This window comes from Chenopodium album, chromosome 1 (assembly GCF_948465745.1).
Source record: "Chenopodium album chromosome 1, dcCheAlbu1.1, whole genome shotgun sequence".
NCBI classification, from domain to species: Eukaryota; Viridiplantae; Streptophyta; class Magnoliopsida; order Caryophyllales; family Amaranthaceae; genus Chenopodium; species Chenopodium album.
In genome coordinates, this window is record NC_137834.1 from 84,637,554 (window position 1) to 84,657,464 (window position 19,911).

General features: G+C 35.6%; 2 protein-coding genes across 4 annotated transcripts; one reads left to right on the forward strand and one right to left on the reverse strand.

Moving 5' to 3' along the window:
- The first annotated feature begins 3,133 nt into the window (after positions 1-3,133).
- Positions 3,134-4,124, forward strand: LOC145559610 (uncharacterized). The gene is made up of 3 exons (XM_081621013.1): positions 3,134-3,340; positions 3,454-3,765; positions 3,880-4,124. Exons 1-3 carry the CDS (start codon positions 3,259-3,261, stop codon positions 3,957-3,959), a joined length of 474 nt encoding a protein of 157 aa, XP_081477139.1. The 5' UTR covers positions 3,134-3,258; the 3' UTR covers positions 3,960-4,124.
- Positions 4,125-4,132: 8 nt separating this feature from the next.
- LOC145559589 (histone-lysine N-methyltransferase SUVR5-like) lies at positions 4,133-18,940 on the reverse strand. 3 transcript variants are annotated; one of them, XM_081620998.1, is made up of 13 exons: positions 18,494-18,940; positions 17,445-17,481; positions 15,009-15,547; positions 14,257-14,559; positions 13,965-14,075; positions 12,720-12,830; positions 9,112-11,940; positions 7,411-7,572; positions 6,944-7,060; positions 6,752-6,855; positions 6,535-6,672; positions 5,714-5,801; positions 4,133-4,912 (listed from the first exon to the last, which is right to left on the reverse strand). In XM_081620998.1, exons 3-13 carry the CDS (start codon positions 15,492-15,494, stop codon positions 4,805-4,807), a joined length of 4,557 nt encoding a protein of 1,518 aa, XP_081477124.1. In that variant the 5' UTR covers positions 15,495-15,547; positions 17,445-17,481; positions 18,494-18,940; the 3' UTR covers positions 4,133-4,804. The 3 variants fall into 3 exon arrangements, with proteins under 3 accessions (XP_081477124.1, XP_081477128.1, XP_081477129.1); XM_081621002.1 differs by lacking the exon at positions 18,494-18,940 and adding an exon at positions 18,198-18,480; XM_081621003.1 differs by lacking the exons at positions 17,445-17,481; positions 18,494-18,940 and having other exon boundaries at positions 14,257-14,564; positions 15,009-15,129.
- Positions 18,941-19,911: the final 971 nt, after the last annotated feature.

Sequence of the window (19,911 nt, forward strand, 5' to 3'; positions counted from 1 at the left end):
TGTCGAAAGAGAGAAAATAATGTGGATCCTATTAATTTGGAATATCTCATGCACTCTCACATTCACTGACTCACACTCTGTCTCATGAATTCAGTTGTTTTTTTTTTAAAAAAACTAATTCAGTTGCTTATAACAAGGTGATTTGTTTTTTCTTAATTGCATATAATATTGTAATAAAGATACTGCTTAAAATTAATTCCATAAGTCAGAAGAATTAGATGTCCTGTGCCGTCTACGCAATGCAATAAAGTACTAGTTGTATTAAAATGTTATTTCTACTCGAACTTTGCCACTCTTATAAGAACGCACATTTGCCAATTTCCCCACCATTGACTTACCACTTTTGCTTGAAGTATTAGAGATTTTTGTAATTTTGCATGACTAAATGTGCTCATCATTAGATTATGTAATAATAAGTTTACCATTTCAATTGAAAGGTTGAGCTAGCTAGATGAACCAACTTAATTTTAAAGTAAACTTACTTATCAAAGGAATTGTCCTACCATTGAGGAAAAAATAAAAAATTATTTCGGATTCTGGTGGTATTGCCAAGCTAAGGAAACTAATCAATAATCGTGATTGAATGAGGGTAAAGAAAAACATAGTATGCTTTAAGACTGAGAGCTTTTTTTTTAAGGCTAGTAATATCATAAGAGAATATTAGAGTAAGCAACGACTCTCAGGCAACACCCTAAGAAAAATCATCATTATAAATAGGCAAAATTGGCCGCAACATCCTGAACTATGGCTTATGTGCACTAAGCATCTTGAACTTTGCGTAGTAGCCAAAATACCACTAACTATGGTGTTAGGTGCAATGCATGCCATAAATGAAAATTTTCGGCAACTTATTTCGCCAGGAGGAGGCGAATCTTCACTCTCTAGAACAACTATGTAGTCTTCCATCCACTTAGCACGCATGGATTCATCTCCTCCGATGAAATAAGTGGCCAAAAATTTTCATTAAGGCTCGCGTCGCACCTAACACCATAGTCGGTGGTGTTTTGACTACAATACATAGTTCAGGGTGCTCAGTGCACCTAAGCCATACTTTAGGGTGTTGCAGCCAATTTTGCCTAATAAATAGTGCACCTAAGCCATACTCTAGGGTGTTGCAGCCAATTTTGCCTAATAAATATAATCGTTCATAATCCACTATTAGTGAGAAATAACATGTACCATTTCACCTTAGCAAAGCAATATTCTACCATTCTATACCCCCCAAAAAAGCAATAATATACAATTCTTTTTAAGAGTATGATCTTTAGAACTTTAATTTTGCTTTTTTTTAGTGGTGCTCTAAAATCGATTTTTGAGTGATGAAAAAGTAGTAGGCCAGGGACCAAAGAATGGGCCTAAAATGTTATGTTATGAATAAGATCGAAGATATGATGAAAGGATTCTTCAACTTTGTGATTATAATCCATCATCCATCATCCATCATCTATAATCCATCATCTATTATGCGGTTATAAACTTTATAATAAAAGGGAGATGAATGATGATAATGCAGTTACTAAAGAGAATAGATGGGCCTTCTCTCTAATAATGCTGCCCAACCTGTCTTTGTATAACTGCATGTGGTTTGGCGTTTTCCTGACCTTTATTTGTATTCATTCATTTATATTTTGCTGTTTTTTTAAGCTATACTATACTTTTGAAGTTCTTCTATCTCATTCTATATTGATGTCATTTTTGACATTTTCTTCTCATTTTGCACTTTCTTGTGTAATCTACCTGCTATACATGTGTGATCCTTTCATTCCTTTTTAATTGTTTTTTAAGGTTACTCTCTTATACTCTTTTAAGAAAGAATACAGATAATAATGTATTGATATTTTATTATTCGATTTTGATTTACATATATCAATGTTTCAATTGATATATTATAGTAATAAGGTGCTAATTACAATAGATACGAATATGACTCGATTCTAACATGAAGCTGAACGGATTAACTCATGACGCGAATATGATAAGATGATACGTATAGGGGGAATATTGCGCGACAATAGAATATAATTTGATTGTAGAAGAAGGGAAAGGACGACGTGTCGGTGTAACATCCGTACTTAAAAATGAAAAACTAGTTAGTCACCAACGCAATGATTCTCCCAAATTTGATTGGGTTAAAGGGGGTTGGGTGCAAGAAGCTGCAGACATGAAAGAAACAGGGACAAAGCTAATGTCAAAAAACTGAAAAACATCAACATGAAAATTGAAAATTGAAAATTATGCAAGCATGTCTATATTTTGGCATTTCACACTCATCGCTGTCGACATGTGACATGTTATCCAAGGAAATTAAAGATAAGTACTACTGTACTGGTGAGTTGCTTGCCTACAAGGCTAACGACCTCTCTCTTTCATGCAAGATGCATCATGTTTCATTTGAAATCTCAATCTTTTTAGTCAATTACTCGTACACTATAGTAGTATAGTGGCCTCATTATTTCGCTTTCGGAAATATTTTTACTGAAACAGATCTAGCAAGATTTCATACGGAGTAACTAGAATGAAATGAGAGGGTGGCGGAGTATTATATAAAAGTCTAGAAATATTAGCCACGATCATTAAATGAAAACGAAAATGAAAAATTGGCTTTTAGTATGACACTAAATATAACATTGAGGTACAAGAATTAATACTATGTAAAGCGGGTGTACAAGACAACACCAACTATAATGTTTGTTACATCTGGCATACTAGTATCATAAAAAATACCACTGTATACAAGTAAAATTTTCTAAATTCAGGCGACGATAAAGCAAGGGGTGGGGAGTAGGACGGGGTTTTAAAGGATGCACCCAAATAGAGGTTGGTGTGCGCCTATACATCCCTTATAGTTTGGTGTTGCTCCACCAGTCTATAGACTATAGTTGTCATATAGGCCAATCATTCTTTTATTAAATGAAGATGTGGTGATAAAAGCCAATTGAACAAAAGAGATAACTATTACTCTCATAATTTATTGTGAAATAGTAAATTACAAACCTTAACAAACCCCTTAATCATAATCTATCATAGGGTAGACACATTATGTTATATTATTTTGTTATCTTCTAGAGTATTGAGAGTTCAATATATAAAACTTTCTTTTCTAATTTGTTTAACAACTGTTGACTTCAATTTTACTAGCTCCATTAAACCCATAAACAATCATTGACAACATATAATAATATCATATCTTATTCATACATCATATCAATCTTAGATGAATTTTTATTTCCTAAAAAGTCAAAAATATATAAATAAAAAATGGCAAAACTCTACAGAATAAGCTCTACACTAATGGCTGCCCTTTTTCTTGTTTCTGCATCAGTTCAATTTAATGATCCAGGTATTCCTTATTCCCTTAACATGACCTTAACCTTACATAATAAACTATAGTATAACTTAAGCACATTCATTATGATTTTACAGTATTAATTAATATTTTCTTGTGTTTTATAGATTGGTATTTCTGGATTCCTCTGTATTCTTGTGGTGCTTATGTTAACCTGATGAGCAGCTTAGCAACTGTTTCATTAAAAAGAAGTAAATCAACAGGTAAACTAACACTTTGGCTAGGGATATTCTTGCTTATTAAGGTTCTTTTGGAAGACTACTTTGGTGACATGATTGGGATTTGGTCTCTTGATATGAGACATAGATTGGTTAGAGAAAAGATTGGAAGTGGGTTAGTCACTTCTTCTATGATTTTGCAATTATCGTCAGAGATGGATCCTAGAAAGAATATGGAACTCGGATCATACATCGAATGTGGTAATGTTTTTGGCCAAGCACATGTTCTCTGAAGTTGATATTTTGGATAGAATACATCCGTTGTATATAAGTTTTTGTTGGGGTCGATTAGTTAACTGGGTGATGTTATTGTAGGGATGGCAATTTTGGTGGGGATTAGCTATGGCCTCTCCCTTGTCTTTCTACTGCATCATGAAAAAGAGATGATGTTTTGAATCTTCTAATCTATCCAGCTGTTGAAGATAATGTCCCAAATTTTGCTACAAAACGTTCTATTTTTATGTCTAATTTCAATAAATAGATAATAATGTTCTTGTGAATGTATGTATAGTGGAATCATGTTGTTTGAGATACAGAATTTGCTCAAAATACTTGGAAAAAATGCACCTTTGATGTAGTTCAGTATTCAAATCCTGATTCACATATTAGATTACTTACAACAACAAATAGGAAGCAACAAAGGAATTGTACAATGAAAGACTAGCCCTTGATACTCTTACAAACAAAATACTTCCGAGTTACGAGTACGATCATTAGTACTTGGTAGTTGGAACAACTGTATTACATGAAAAAAACTTGAACATCCAATTTCAAGAACTCTCATCCACGCCTCAATTCGTCGCCATCTCAATCCTGCAAAGGGTTTATCAGGCAAACAAAAGGAAACAGATAATAGGGTATGTAAATTGTTACCAACGCTAGAATTTACAGGAGCAACTCACTAGTTGTATTGCATATTTAGTGTCACTCCAGTAGAATCACTGATATAAACTAAAATCAAGAGACTAATTTCTCCAAAGATACTACGAAATTTCTCTGCTTCTCTAGAAATGCAACTAATCAGACAATAGAAACGGAAAACTGTATATACAAAGAAGCGAAAGGGGAGAGAATGGTACAATCAATTTACAAGAAGGCAATAGGCTCCCGACTGCATAGCTCAGCTCTATTCAAGCAGTAAATGGAAAATTTAGCAGCGCGACTACAAGACCATTACAAAGGCCCTTAAAATCAGCATCTGTGATGCAGCTGATTGCCTGGGCATTGATGCTAATAATTATTAGTAAAGGCGACCCCTACAAGTCGAAGCTCCACACAAGCAGGGGCATCCGTCTCCAGCCTGTAGCTGATAGTGAAAGTCAAAACAAAGTTCTTCCCCGGCAGATATCTGTCCCAATATAGACAAGTTACAAGTGAAAAGTGATGGCAATGAAGGTTGGAAAAAAATTATAATAATTGTTCATCAATCAATTAACTTTTTAAAAGCACGTAGAGTGCCACAGAAGCAGTTAAAAAAAAAAGTAAAAAAATTTAAAGGTTAGAATGATTCTATCGCATGCTTGGATTTGAGGTAAATAAATGTCGGTAGATCTTCACAACAGCGGATTACTTAAATTTTCAGGGAACAATATAACATAAGTATGTTCATGGGTTCAAAGCTAGTAGGGCTAAATTACAGGAATTTGTTAATGGATGGAAGTGGAGGTGGCGGTGGTGGAGGACTCTTAAGTCTTAACCCATATGAGATACAAGATTATTTGAATGCTTGGATTTGCGGTAAACATATAACGGTATATATGAGAACACGATAAAGAGAAGGAAGATTGGGTAGATGTGGTGGGTTCAAGGAACACCCCCCCCCCCCCCCCCCTTCCTCCCTAAACCACCACCTCCACGACTCAATCCATCACCCTTTTCTTTATTTTCTCTTCTTACACGCACAACACAAAATTAAGCATGCCTAAGAGAGAGTTTATTTTTGCCATATAATTATAGAAATTTCAACAATAGACAATACCCCTAACTAAATTATTACGGAGTACGTTCTAAGCAAGGCCTTAATATGAAAAGGTGAGAATAAATAAGAAAACCACTTGCAAAATAGTTTCTCTTAAAGAGTACCCCAGAAAATTATAAAAGATCACTTCATCATTCAATACTTATCATTTTTGATGGAATATTCACTTACATCCTGTTTTGCATAGAAACCAACATGGGCAAGCTGAAAATCCATGCTTTCCACAAGAACTAGGTGACTTTCAAGATTTGGACAGCAGCTACACAAGAAAACATAATTAGAGCACCAGGCAACAAAATCAGATAACACATAGTAAGGGAATTAGATTTATAACCGGAGTATGAAGCAAACATTTAAAAGGGCACGATTAAACATACTATTTAACAAAAACTTAAAATCTGGTTGTATTAGATATCTCAAAAATGTGCACTTGCACTAGTCAACTTTCTATTGCATGTGATTAGTAGCACAATAGTAGCATCATCTATGATACATGATTCTTGTCTTCAATTTGTCTCGTGCAACAGGTTGACGCATCTACCTGTCTTTGTTTAATACGACTGAAGGCAAAAATTCAATACGTAGTAAAAAAAAATCACGACTCTTGTGCCCAAAATGAGTGAAAATTAAAGAATCTACAAACCAACACCTAGAAGTTCTATCACTAGATCTAGCAGACTCCAAGAAAATGAGTAAGCAATGAAGATCTTTTAACTAACTCTTATAACAAACAGGCTTTCCTTCATAGACAACCTATAATTTTTTTGACAAGAGCAATATTGCAATAACAAGTATACACAGACTTAATTTTTCACTATGCAATAACATATCATACATAGCAATATTTTGCAGCTATTCATCAGAGGCATGTTATGTAGCCCCTTTCATGAAAAAGTGAATCTAAAAGAAAAGGCTAAGTTATTTAACCTAAAATATGTGCCAGATTAAAAAATAATGTTTCACCAAGTAGCTTAGGACCACTGCTTCCTCACCTGTGATTTATGAAACGCGAAACATTTCCATATTTTGTAGCATCAATAAAAAACTTGGCTTCCCCTTCAATCAATTCACTCATGTGCTTTGTATGGGTCGCCATGTCATAGATATAATCACAACCTTCATTTTTACACCTAACAACACAAAAGGACTTATGTAAGTGCACAATAGCGATTCCATAAGGTAGCGACCGACGATGGATATGATATGAACCTTTTGCGCCTTCTGTCTACTTCCTGTTCATTTAATATTTCACCAACAAATTCACATACAAATGTGCCGCGCAAAATATTTTCACCGGCTCGGAGTGCCCAACCCTGTCAATAAAGCTGGAAGAGTCAATTGATGCTCCAATCATCAAAACAATCTCAAAACATTAAATAATAGAATAAAATAAAATAAAACCTTTTTCAATGTTTTGAAGACTTCCATCTTTACTCTAACCCCGTTCTGCAATACCCTATTTGGGCAGTTGCTACTACACTTACACAAGTTATTGCATTCATAGATGAGATAATTATCCTGCACATCACCAAGAATTGGAGAAAATCTTAATTACTTCAGTAACACAGCCAAGTTTTAAAAAGAACAGAGAGTAATAAGGGTTATATAGATGAAGTTTGCATCAACATTTTAAAGACCAACATAAAAGTGGTAGATATCAATCTCAAATAAAGGTTGAAAAGGACATTTATCGCAAACTAGGTATTTTCAGAAAGCAAAGAACAATAAAAAAGGATTTTAAAAGAAATAATAAATAGGAACACAAGAATTAGTCATTTCTAAGTTGCAACTAATTCTACACGAAAGCTATAACCAATGAGATTAAAGAATACAAAGAGTAAAGAGCTCGTATTCTCTAAAATGAGCACCTTCAGAACTAGTCGACCTTCATCATCATAAGGGAACCTTCCTTCCATAAGCTTTCCATCGATATCCTTCGCATACTCGAAATCATTGTTGAACAGGTATACGTGATCACATGTCTCAGGATAGCAAGTTGATTGTGAACAGCCACACCCTAACTGCAAATTCTGAAAGCAAGAATAAATTACACACACAAAATAAGAAATAAAAAATAAAAAATAAAAATAAAGGGGAAGGAGAAGAAGAAAAGGATCCTTTTGTTCTCAATCAATGAAATTAAGCTACTCCCTCCGTCCTTTATTTTTCCCCAATTTCCTTTTTAGTTTGTCCCTTTACTTTTGCCCAATTCTATTTTGGACACATGGGATCATACCTTTATTCTCACAACCACCCCATTAACCCCACCGTTTTTCTCTCTCATCATCTTTTCCAACCAAATACTCCCTCCATGTTTAAATAAATGAAACATTTTCCTTGTACACGTATGTCAATGCAACACTTTGAATGATAATATCTTTAAGGTCTCATTCACTTCATCTTATTTTTGCTGAACTGAAATTATCTTTGCTGAAGATAAATTATTTTTACTGAACCAGAAATTAATTTTACTGAATTAAAATCATTTCTACTAAACTGAAATTATTTTTACTGATTTTCTATTATATTTCTTCTTTAAGTTTACTGATTTTAGTGAACTGAAATTATTTTTACTATTTTACTGCATATTGATTTTTAAAGGTGAAGTGAAAAGGGCCTAATTATCAATAAGTAAAAATTATAACAATTGAATATTAATAAACTATTCATTGAGACGATTCCAACAAATACCCACAAGTCTATATTTATTCTTATGTATAAATCAAATAATCACAAGACTATATTTACACAAAGTGATTTAGATTAATAGCGCAAAAGTCAAAACGTTTCATTTATTTAAGTACGGAGGGAGTATTAATAAAGTAACATTACCTCTAAGGAGCAAAAAAAATAAAGGACGGAAGGAGTAGCTTTTAACGACATGTAGATCTAGTTATTGGACATGTCGGGTCAGGGTTGGTGCGGGACAATTGCGGGCCGGGTCAAAGAGGTTCACATTTCATAGGGCCAATGCGGGTCAATAGTGGGTCAATAATGGACGGGCCAACAAATTATCAATTAAAATAAATATTGGACAAAACCATTATGAAGTATATATGAATACGAAAATATCTATGTAATTTTTATTACATTATCTATTTTCTTAATCTATTAAATTGGACAAACATTTTGGCCCTACATTGACCCAACCCAATAAGAGCCTTGTCCATTAAGAACCCTTTAATTTAGCCCAAGCCCTATTATCATTGGGCTACCCTGCCCATCAACTCAACCAAGTTTGACGTCAAGGCATTATCTTCAAAGAAGAGTGGAGGTAGGTAAAGCACAACTTCCAGCAATTTTATTAATTCACAAATGTCCAGGCACACATCTCTAATGCCAAAAGTAAGATTGACATTTCACACTTCCACAAATGCATGATTCAGGAAGTTACTTATATTTCCTTCCTTTCTATCCAAATCCTATCTGCTCTCATAAATTTGGTGTAAACTGAAAGTTGTTTAAAACATACATAAACAGTTTTCAAGTGGGGAAAACATTCCCCTGATTCGAAGCTTAATAATCTAGTAAAGCAGAATTGAAATTCAAAGGGAGATGCTTGAAGATACCTGCATATTGACTTCAAGGGATATATCTAACAGTGGCTTAGTCGCATATGTAAAGCTCTCCCATGGCATGAAAAATGCTTGCCCATCAAAGTCATATGTTGGATTATGAAGTGAATCTAGCAAGTTTTTGTCTACCACACAAGGAACTGATACCTTTTCTTGTCCAAAACTAATATCATCACACAAGATAATGGTAGTTTGTAAGTGTCTCCACCTAAAATATTGCGGATTCATGACAAAGTGGCACTCATCCAATTCGCATTCCTCTTGTGGATTTGGAGGTGGTGAATTTAGTCTTCCACGTTCATTAATGGGACAAGGCAAAACAGACCCCAAAATATGATCTTCCTGTGTTCTGCATCCTTTCGAGCAATTAAACCCCTCCTGATGCCAATCTACTGGAGTATTATGTTCACTGCAAAGCTTAGCAGCTTTCAAGTATAAGCGTTCAGGCAATTCTCCATACTTCTGCTCTAGTGACCTCTGAACACTAACCTTGCAGCAAGCAGAGCAAGCAATAGATAAGATTTCATTATTACTAGGACGTGCTCTTGTTTTCTGAGCTTCAGAAGACAACATTTGTGCAATAGCTGAGCACTGAGCCTCAGTAAGTCTAACAGGACCAGCAGTATCCATTACATGAGACTGCACATTTATTCGTCCAGCACCAATAGGATTAACAGGCTGTAATCGTTTCTTTAAAACTAAGCTACCCTTATTTCGGAGTCTATAAGATGCTCCACCAAGACCCTTTTTGAATCTGGGACGGCTGAGTCTTCCTGATTTTAGTCTATAAGCATAAAAGCGGAGGCCTTTCTTTTTTGGATGAGAGCTTACCAAACCTGGCCCCATATGAGCTGCCTGATGATGACGGCCTAAATCAGGTAGCAGATCAAACTTTAACCCACAGAATCTACAAATGAACTTCCTAATACTGCTCTGACTCTCAGAATTATCAACAGAGGCAAGTGTCGAGGAAATAAGATTATGCTGAGGACCCACTAATTGGTAACCGTTGTGCCCTCTTTTTGATTGTCTAAAACCTTCGGTGTGAGCTGAAAGAACATGTGACCATAACTCCTCAGAATTACCAAAATGGCTGCCACAAGGAATACACTGGATAAGCATGCAGTGCTCAACAAACTGAGCATGATGTCTCTCCTGTACATGTGTCTCAAGAACCTTTCTGTTAGTGAAAGAATCGAGACAAATAGCACAGGCATAGCCCCTAAAAAGCCACTGTGCTTCCTTATTGTGAGTGTCTATCCAGTGTGTCCCAAGTGTTTGATCATCAGAAAACTCTTCAAAGCAAATTTTACATTTGAAACTTCCATCATCAAAAGCCTCTTCTTCTACAGGCACCAGAGCTAATTCCTCTACAGGAGAGCAGGAAACCTGTGAATTCTTCTCCAAATTAAAGCCCCATATCCTTGTCAACCTCTCTTTTTCTCTGGAAACTAGCTTCATTAAAAGTTCAGCTATATGTATATCTTTAGAAGCTTCAGACAACGCCAACTGAAATTGAGTCTCTTTGGGAACTTGATTTCTCAAGGATAATAAGCTTTTAAGGAGATTGTAGAAAAGCTCACATGCTTGATGCAAATGAGTTTTTTGCTTCTGGGAGGAACATGTCCTCAAAAGATCCACAAAAACTTCTTTGGAGATTATCCTACTCTTACCATTTCTAGCACGTTTCAGCCAGCTTGGTATATGTTTATCACAGTATAAAGAATGCCTCTTAGGGCTTTCTAAACAGTTTGAATGGCCCTCATGCATGCCCAATCCAACGCAATAAGCTATCTCTACATTCTTATTGTTAGAATCCTCAGCATGTTGTTCAGGCACTATCAGTTCAAGTTCTCCTCCATTAGAGTTACTTCCCTCCATAATTGTGTTCAAATGTCCTTCCAGTGGTCTTTCAGCTCCCCCAGCTATAACAATATCCTTACATGTGTTCTCGGACTTGTCTAGCAACTCGTCACGTTTTCTCTTTAACTGACTTCCAGGTGAACTTGGGGGCATTGTTCCATCACCATGGGGGCGGTGCTTTTTACAAAAGGAGGTACCTGGGAGAGAGCGATGTTTGCACCTGGTACCTTGAGTGGTAGTTCCTTGACACATAGATGATTCAGCTGGTGTAGAGGTCTCTGTTTTGACAGATTGTGTTGCAAAACGAGACATCAAATGAACACAGCAGTATTCATCACCATCATTAGCCCACCTTACACACCGCCTTCCCTTAGCCTCAATAAAAGCAATGCATTTCCGACTATTAACTCTAGAAGCTGGGGATTTTGTCTCAACCACTCCATTAACGGGTAGCAGCCTACTATCTTCTTTCTGGGTAGACTCTGCGTTTAAAGTATCGACCACAACCCCATGATCCCCATCCCATCCATCTACGGCATTGCTTGGCGAGGAAATTTGTGCTACTGTCTGGCCTAAAAGGTCCTCCTTAGGAGGCAAGAGCGCATTATCAGCATTCATAGTGCTCTGATCAGAGAAAAATGCCGAATTAATCTCAACAATGGTATTTTCCTGACAGCTCTTATTTTCACCTACAGCATTATGTGGCTCTGCACGACGAACTTCAAGCTTAGGTCTCTTCCGGCTAATTTGAAGACTCGTCATTGATGGACTAACACTAAAATCTTCTACGCAATTTTTGCTTGGCTGTTCTATGCCTCCACCACCCGACACAGACTGCGTTATTGAGAAACTTCTCAAAACCTCATGCTTCCACATCTTCCACTCAGAACCTAATGCAGGCTGTCCCTGGGCATCTCGAAGATCATTGACTTCACTCCACAAAATAGAATTCACCAATTCCTGAAGCAACAAATTATAAAATGGACATAAGCAAACAGACGTTAGAAGGTTCAAAAATTCCAAGAAAGGGAGCAACAGATTATCAGTCTTGGAAGTGACATCAACAATCATGGCCATCACAGCATTCATACCATACAATAATGTAAGTTAAGCCAAACATTATTTGAAATTTATACTCCAAACAACTATCAAGGGAGAGAAATGGAAGCAATAACAGTTCAACGGTGGCCCAACAGCTCAAAATCAATAAAGCTTCAAAGCAATGGCCTTTGGCTACACGAGTTAGATCCATTAATCCAAACTTTATTTGTAAGCTGTAATCCAAAAAACTATCAAGGGAGAGAAACGGGGGCAATAAAAGCTCGACGGTGGCCAACAGCTCAAAATCAATAAAGCTTCAAAAGCAATGGCCCTTGGCTTCACAAGTAAGATCCACAAGGGTCTTACCAACATCAGACAAGGTAAAGGAGCCTACCTGCAGCTCGTCAATACTCACTTGGAAGGCAATTTCAACTTATGTAGAGAGAGAAGGTGAAGAGAGGGAGTGAAATCAAGAGTGGGTGAACAAAGAAATCTTCCTTACCAATTAATTTCTACACGGATTTTTATATGGTATCATTAAATTCCACCGAACTTATGCATATAGCACTGATGGCTAGTAAGCAACCTGAGGTCATGCTTAATTGTTCTTATAATAAGAATTCTTGTATATTAAGGAGCATCCTCACATATACACATCCAATGGTATACAAAGAAATTCTTTTGAGGTAAGAAATTACCTCCTTCAGAATTTCAATGGAATCAGCACTGACAGCATCCTGGCACTTATCTACCCACATTTGGAAAGAATGTTGCAGCCAGTTAGCATCGATGTACTGGCGCAATACCATCTGTAGCAAAGGAGGAGAGAAGGGAGAATAAGAAGAGTATCAATTCAAGTTAAAAGCACATGAAATCAAACAATTAGATAAGGAAAAGAAAGTAGTTCAGCAGATAATAATGCAACTCAAATATTACACAAGGAGTTACATTATAGAGCTAGAAACGGCTTGCAAATTCAAACACCACCTAGAACACAACCAAAGTCTGAGCTGTAACATCCCTACCCCGAGCTGTAACAACCCTACTCCAAGCTGTAAAAACCCTAGCCTGTAGATCTAAATCCCATGAGCCACACCAAACAAGAAAATGGTGTTGCTTTACAATTAGGTCCACGTCATTTTAAAACAGCTCAAAGCCTCAAATGACCTGACACTTCAACAATGTAGGAATTAGAGGATGCCAATCCATGACCAAGGGTTGTACTTTACTTTACTTTGAGGGAAATTGTGTGAGGGGAAGGTGAACAGAGAGGGGGGGGGGGGGGGGGGGGAAGGTGAACAGAGAAATATTTAGTCACTCATTTTCTCTCCATCTCTCTCCTCACAATTCACTACTCCCTTTTTGTCCCTAAATAAATCCCTACATTTCTTGGCCACAGGGTTTAGTAGAGGAATTGTAGTGGGATGTTGTTGATCAAAGTTGAATAAAAATACAGTAGTGTGAATAGTTATTAATTTTAGGGGAAGTGAAGGGAATATACACTGGGCTAGAGGGGTTAATGAGAGAGAGAAGTTAATGATGAAGGACTCCACCCAAAATGAGAATTTGGGCGTTTATTTAGGGACAAGAGTTTTGGAGGAAATAGGCCTTTTATTTAGGGACAAAGGGACTAAACAAAAATTGGTGAGCAATTAAAGGCACTTGATCATTAATGGGCATACTCTTAGCAACTGTAATTACCACCAGGAAGTTGCAGATAGCAGGTCTACATTTTTTGCAGAAGTATCCATCTATTTGACTCATAATGAAATACAAAAGAATTACTGGTATATGATTATATTTTACATGGTTTACGAGAAAATCTCCTTGAACCAGGTAGACCAGCTAACATATGGAAATAATAAAGCAAAAAATGACATGTGAATAACATATAGAGAAAAAGGGTTGTACTCCATAGTATAATAACAGAATTAGAAGTTTACATTCTGAAGCTTTAAGAGCAATCTTCCAAGATCAGGATAACTTTTACAGCGAGAAGCCTCTGCAGCGAAATCTCTCCATACAACTACATCACGAGCAGTTTCGAGCAACACCTAAGACAATTGAATCACCATTACAAAACAGCTAATAGTGAGAATATCTCAAAGCACTAATCATGATATCAATTGCATGTAACAAGACATTGCATATTTCAATTTTTACAAGCATTAACTGTACCATAAGAAGAGATATGTTAAGAAATGTCAGAAGAAAAGAGGACCACAGAATTGGCACCTGAACAGGAAGCTGGTCAACAATACTCAATATGCCAATTACTAGCTTTTTCATGATAAAGCGCCGTGCAACAGTCAAATCTTCAACCATTTGCACTCCAACTTTATGTGACCGGTGTACAATAGGCTGCGGAAGCTCATCAATTGCACAAACAAGCAGCGTATCTGCCCAAGAATAATTCTTTTTGTGTGGAAAGAATATCACAATATAACTCTTCCTGTCATGAGTTGGTTTTGCTTTCACAGTCGCTAATGGCCAGTCTGCCCTTTCGCATTTGATTCCAGCTTGCCACTTCCCTCTCCACTATACTTGCGGAGTAGATTAAGACAGACATTAGAAAAGAAAGTTTAGCTCCACTATCTGGTTTTGAAAAAGAATCACATGTCTTCTAATACAAGGCCACAAATCTTTCTTAAATTTCTTTTAATGACAGAAGAAAACTTTTAAGTTACGCATGAGAGTTATTTAGGCACATAGAAGATCGTGAAGTTAAGCTTTGTAAAATGTTTGGACAAATTATCACAATTCCAAAATAAATTGTTAAAACTGTATAAAACAGTTTTTGAAAATCAAAGCAACAACTTTAAATCTTAATCTTAACACTCAAGTACATCCTCAAGACAAAATTCAAGAATATGAAATACTAAAAACTTAAAGATAAAGTTAAACCCTAACAGCTTAGTCCAACTATTCAGTATAATGGGTGAGACGTGATTGGCAAAGTTGCAATAATCATGTGAAAGAAACCATACCTTAACCCATAATGCAAGAGATTCATCTTGCTCAGGCCACCTGGTTGCTGATATTAATGACTCATCTTCTTTATTTTCAGAATGTGGCTCACTTTCAATTGTGTTCACATCTACATGGGAGTTCTGAAAATCAAGGTAAGTTTCTTTATATTGGACCTGCTCCTCTAGGTTATCATCATCATGATCAAGAACTACCCCAGACACATTCTGGCCTAACAAATCAGAACCAGAGAGTGTAGACCCATTAGATCTCTCTTCTAACGTAAGAGCTTCTCCATCTTGGACTTGACCATCACATTGCATCGTGCCTATGGCCACTTTCAAACTTGGCAGAAAATGATCCACTTCCTTCTCTTCTAAAGGAATTTGCTCGGCATGCTTAACACTATTTGATTCTGAATCTTGCACAAACTCCATGACTGATTTCTCTTGAGAGTGACAAGAATTTTCAGCATAGTGGAGGGCAGGACACTTCAGAACTTCCATATCACCAAGAAAAAAACCACAATGCCATTAAATCTCTTCACTAAATAATACACCTGAAGGGAAAAAAAAAAAAATCAAACAGATTTCTTTAACTGTTTTATATTGTGCGCTTCACTTCCAAAAATGAAGTTATTCGCAAGAAAGTGGGTGTGGCAGGCATTGCAGACAAAATAAGGGAAAATCGTTTGCGATGGTTCGGGCATGTAAGATGGAGCAGGTGGCACAGGTACGAAGAATGGGATCATGGAGAGATTAAACGAAGTAGAGGAAGACTGAAAATTACTTGGTTGGAAGGAGTTAGGAAGGATATGAAGCATATGAATTTGCATGAGAATGAAGTGTTTGATCGCACGGGATGGAGGAAGATTTTTATTGATGACTATATGGAATAATTGCTTTTGATTCATGTAGCCGACCCCACTCATGGAATAAAAGCTTTGATTGATTGACTGACTTCCAAGAGGCGCACCGAAGCGCGGCCAAGGAGCGCCGAGGTGCAGGACCTTTATTGCGCCTTGAGTTTTTTTATACATTGCCTTAAATTAAAACCCCGTTGTCCCGAAGTTCTTGTCCCTAAACAAAAGCCTTATCATTTGTGTGGGGACCATCATCCACTAACTACAATTTTGGTAGTACACCAACTTATTATATTCATTTTTAATTGCATAAACCCTTTTAGTTTCTCCCACTTCCCCTAAAAATTGGGTTGGCAACCAGGTCGTGCTAGGTAGGTTTTGTGTTAGGATCGGGTCGACTACCACATAATCAAACCTAACATATTTAAGTTTTCAGGTACAATTTCTAAACCCTAACATTCTTTTTTTCCAAATCGGATTCATGTTGACATTTTGAACCCAAATTTTTTATTTTTTGTTTAAAGTTTTGGACTTCGTCCGTTCTTTTGATATTGCATCATGCTGACTTTTACACTATTCACATGCTCTCCTTTGACAAATTATTGTGACTTATATGTAATAAATAATATAGTTATGTAAGATCATGTTAGAATCTTGTTAGAATCTTCTTATTTTATACTTTCAAAATATCGGCTATTAATAAAATGTACTTATTGAGAGTTAAACATATTAACATCAAAGTTGTGCATTAGCAAATGTGAAAGTAACATGGTGCAATATTAAAATAACCGAGGAAGTAAATGGACAACTCAAACCCATTTGACCTCCCATATTTGGGCTGGTGTGAACTCATGGAGCAATAGGGGCGATTAAGGTGGCGAATAGCAACACTGAGGACTTGTAAAGAAAGTAAAAGGGCTAAATCACCGCCATTGAATAAGCGAAGAGAGAAAGAGAAAGAGAGGGTGAAAAAAAAGGGAAGCCGGTAATAATCCTAGGGCTAGTCGGTTGTAAACATAGGTAGTCATGCAGGGAGTAGTTTTCAAAGGGTGATTGGCTGCTATATATGGGCCTAAAAGGATGTTTGGTTTGCCCCTTAGTTTGGGTTCTGACCTATATATTATTTCGGTGACATAGGTAATTTTCTAGTTGAAAATTCTACTTCTTAAATCTTAACCTAACCTATTTAATTTCGGGTCGGGTTCATGTCGACAAATTTACTAAACCATTTTTGCTTAGGTTCGTTATCAATTCAATCGGCTTTTCCCGACCTTTCTACAAACAATAAACTATTTCTATCGTCTTCTTTTTTTTTATTCAATCGGGTGTACAGTGCGTGCACCTAAGGTATTTTTTGCTTATTTTGATGACTAAATGAGGATGGTTATTGCTCATTTAATCGTCAAACGAGCAAAAAAACACCTTGTTGCAACTCTGGTTTATATAAAAAAAAATTCCATACAATAACTAGGAGAAATGAGGCTTTTATAGTGACACTTATCATAGCTATTACACAACGAAAAAAAATTGTTTACAAAAATCATAAAATAATACAATAGACACAATTACAAAGAGAATATCATCAAATACTTACCTTATTAATCGCTGAGAGTTACTGAATTTGCCTCAAACTGTGAACCAAAAAAGGCAAATTAATACATGAAAGTGGCACATTATGGCCTAAATTACTAAATTACGCAGTGAATTGTGTTTTCATACCCAATCTTGCACTAGTGATTAACGAAAATATAGAATTCATTGTTCTTCTCTCTTGTTTGAAAAAAAAAAAAAATTGTTCTTCTACCATTTCCTTTTTTCCCTGTTTTGCGAGAGGGAGGTACCCAAGCAATGCACAGTTCAGGTAACATTACTGTTCATATAAGTGACACAATCCAATTCCACGGTCCCACCAAGAAACACCGGAACCGATTTTCGAGCGAAAGGTATAAACTTTCAGAACAAACTAGCATGTTAATGAACAATCAAGAACTTGTGCATGTAATAAATTCCCAAAGGTGTAAACTTTATGAACTAAGAGTAACATTTTCAAGAACAGGTACAACAACAACAACTTGTGCATGTCACCTTTCAACTCAGCACACCCAATTGTAACAATTCAACCAACAAAATAATTAACAAGATCCAATCAACTTCAAAATCCTAAATTGAATTGAAACACATATAAAGTTTTAAACTTTACACATCCAATGAACTAAAACCCTAGAATTAGTAAATTAAGAACAAGTTTATTTCAGGTGAAAACCCTAGGCATAGATCTTAAAAATTAAATAATCCTAAAACATAAACCAATTAATTTAAAATAAAAGCGGGCAAAATTTAATTGTACCTGGGTTTGTTCAAATCTAATAATATGATTAATGGGGTTTTATTCTCATAATTAGACCAAGAAATTTTTATTTTTTTTTTGGGTTTGTTGGTAGTGACGGGGAAGCAAGCTTAGCTTTAAGGGTCACCCACCACAAAACAACGTGACATAAATTTTATAAAAATACTGTAACATTCTAATCCTAACCCAAAAATTAAAAAATGCAGAAACAATCAAACAATGAATTTATATGACATAAAAACTTAGATATAAAAAAAATTGCAGATTAAAAAAATGTTGTGAAAAATGTAGTGTACCTTTATTTTGCCATGGTAGGGGGTTGAAAATGAAATTGGTGGTCTGACAATGGTAATGGTATGGTGTGGTATTTCTTTCTCTCTCTTCGAATTTGTGTGTTTCTCTCTCTAACTCTTAACAAAAGTTTGGACTTTGGTTAGCCAGGCCAATTATTATAAAATCAAAATGTACCCTTTTTCTTTCCTTATTATTTTTTGTGGGTTTTTTTGTTTTCTTGAATTAAATTTTCTGTAACATGGAAAATATCAGAAATTGGTCTTACAGATTTAGGGTATGTTGGAAAACAAATTTGGGGCACTTTAAAGTTTTAACTATGGATTCTGTAATTTGGTTTGAAGTTTCCAGGTATAACCCTTGAGATTCGTAAATCAAAGTTTTGCTTTTTTTTTTTTTTTTTTTTTTTTTTGTTATTTTATTTTTATTTTTTTGGGTTAAGTTTTGGTTTCGGCTATGAAACTGTTGCAAGGATATCAGATAATCAGGTTAATGGACTAATGGTAGGGTCAGTGTGGGACAGGCAGCTGTAAGCTTGTTGTAGATTTTTAGGGGTAATTTTGACTTTTAGCTAAGTTATCTTTTTCTATAAATAAAAAATAAATAAAAATTAAAAAAAAATGGGTAATTGACGAAATACTCCGTAGATCAGTTCAGACAATTTTGAGTGTTGATTTGCGAATTACAGTACTTGTATGAATTTGGAGTGAAATTGGAAATTTTCTGTGCAACTTATAGTGCAAAGATTGGTTAGTTAGTTTTGAGGTTTGATATTGTCAGAAAACCAAACTGTGGAAAAGAAGAAGTCTTTAAATTTTGATGTGTGTCACAAAATGAAAGTGTTCAATGGATCTATTTTACAGTTTGCGGGATTCGTTCTCATTTTTCATTATCAACCTTAAGGGTTCGCTTAAAAAATCAAAAGAAAGGGTAATAAATTAAAAAAAGGAGTAGAGGGAAAATGAATCAAAGACCAATTTGAGATTGAGTTGTTTGGAGCATTTTAGCTCATTCATATCTATTAGAAGTTTGATTTGAAAGAACTAATTTACTTGTTTAGTAAAACCTAAAAATTTTATTGAAAGTGTTTCAAGTACTAAAACACTTTTTAGAAGAGCTCAAATTTGAAATTCCCTCTAATGGTTCGACTTATAAACTTAAGGTGGTTGAGAGCCAAATAGATTTGAACTTTTGATGTTAAGAAAAAAATTTGGGGTAATTTCCCAAAAAAAATAATAGTGGGTGGTAATTGATTAAATGGAATCAATAATAGGTGGTAATTGTCAAAATGCAATAGGATAGGGGTTATTCGTAAATGGAGTTACTTATTTCTAAATTACCTGAATTCACTCGTATAATGAATTTGAGTTACTTTTTATGGACAATATGAGGATAAAAACCGTACCCTTCATGGGTGATGGGA

Excerpts from the sequence above, each read along its gene's own strand:
- LOC145559610 (XM_081621013.1), top strand. The coding sequence starts at position 3,259 with ATGGCAAAACTCTACAGAATAAGCTCTACACTAATGGCTGCCCTTTTT. Across the intron at positions 3,341-3,453 it reads AGTTCAATTTAATGATCCAG|ATTGGTATTTCTGGATTCCT; the intron begins GTATTCCTTATT and ends TGTGTTTTATAG. Across the intron at positions 3,766-3,879 it reads CGGATCATACATCGAATGTG|GGATGGCAATTTTGGTGGGG; the intron begins GTAATGTTTTTG and ends ATGTTATTGTAG.
- LOC145559589 (XM_081620998.1), bottom strand. The coding sequence starts at position 15,494 with ATGGAAGTTCTGAAGTGTCCTGCCCTCCACTATGCTGAAAATTCTTGT. Across the intron at positions 14,076-14,256 it reads TTGACCAGCTTCCTGTTCAG|GTGTTGCTCGAAACTGCTCG; the intron begins GTGCCAATTCTG and ends CAATTGTCTTAG. Across the intron at positions 5,802-6,534 it reads TCGCGTTTCATAAATCACAG|CTGCTGTCCAAATCTTGAAA; the intron begins GTGAGGAAGCAG and ends TTTCTTGTGTAG.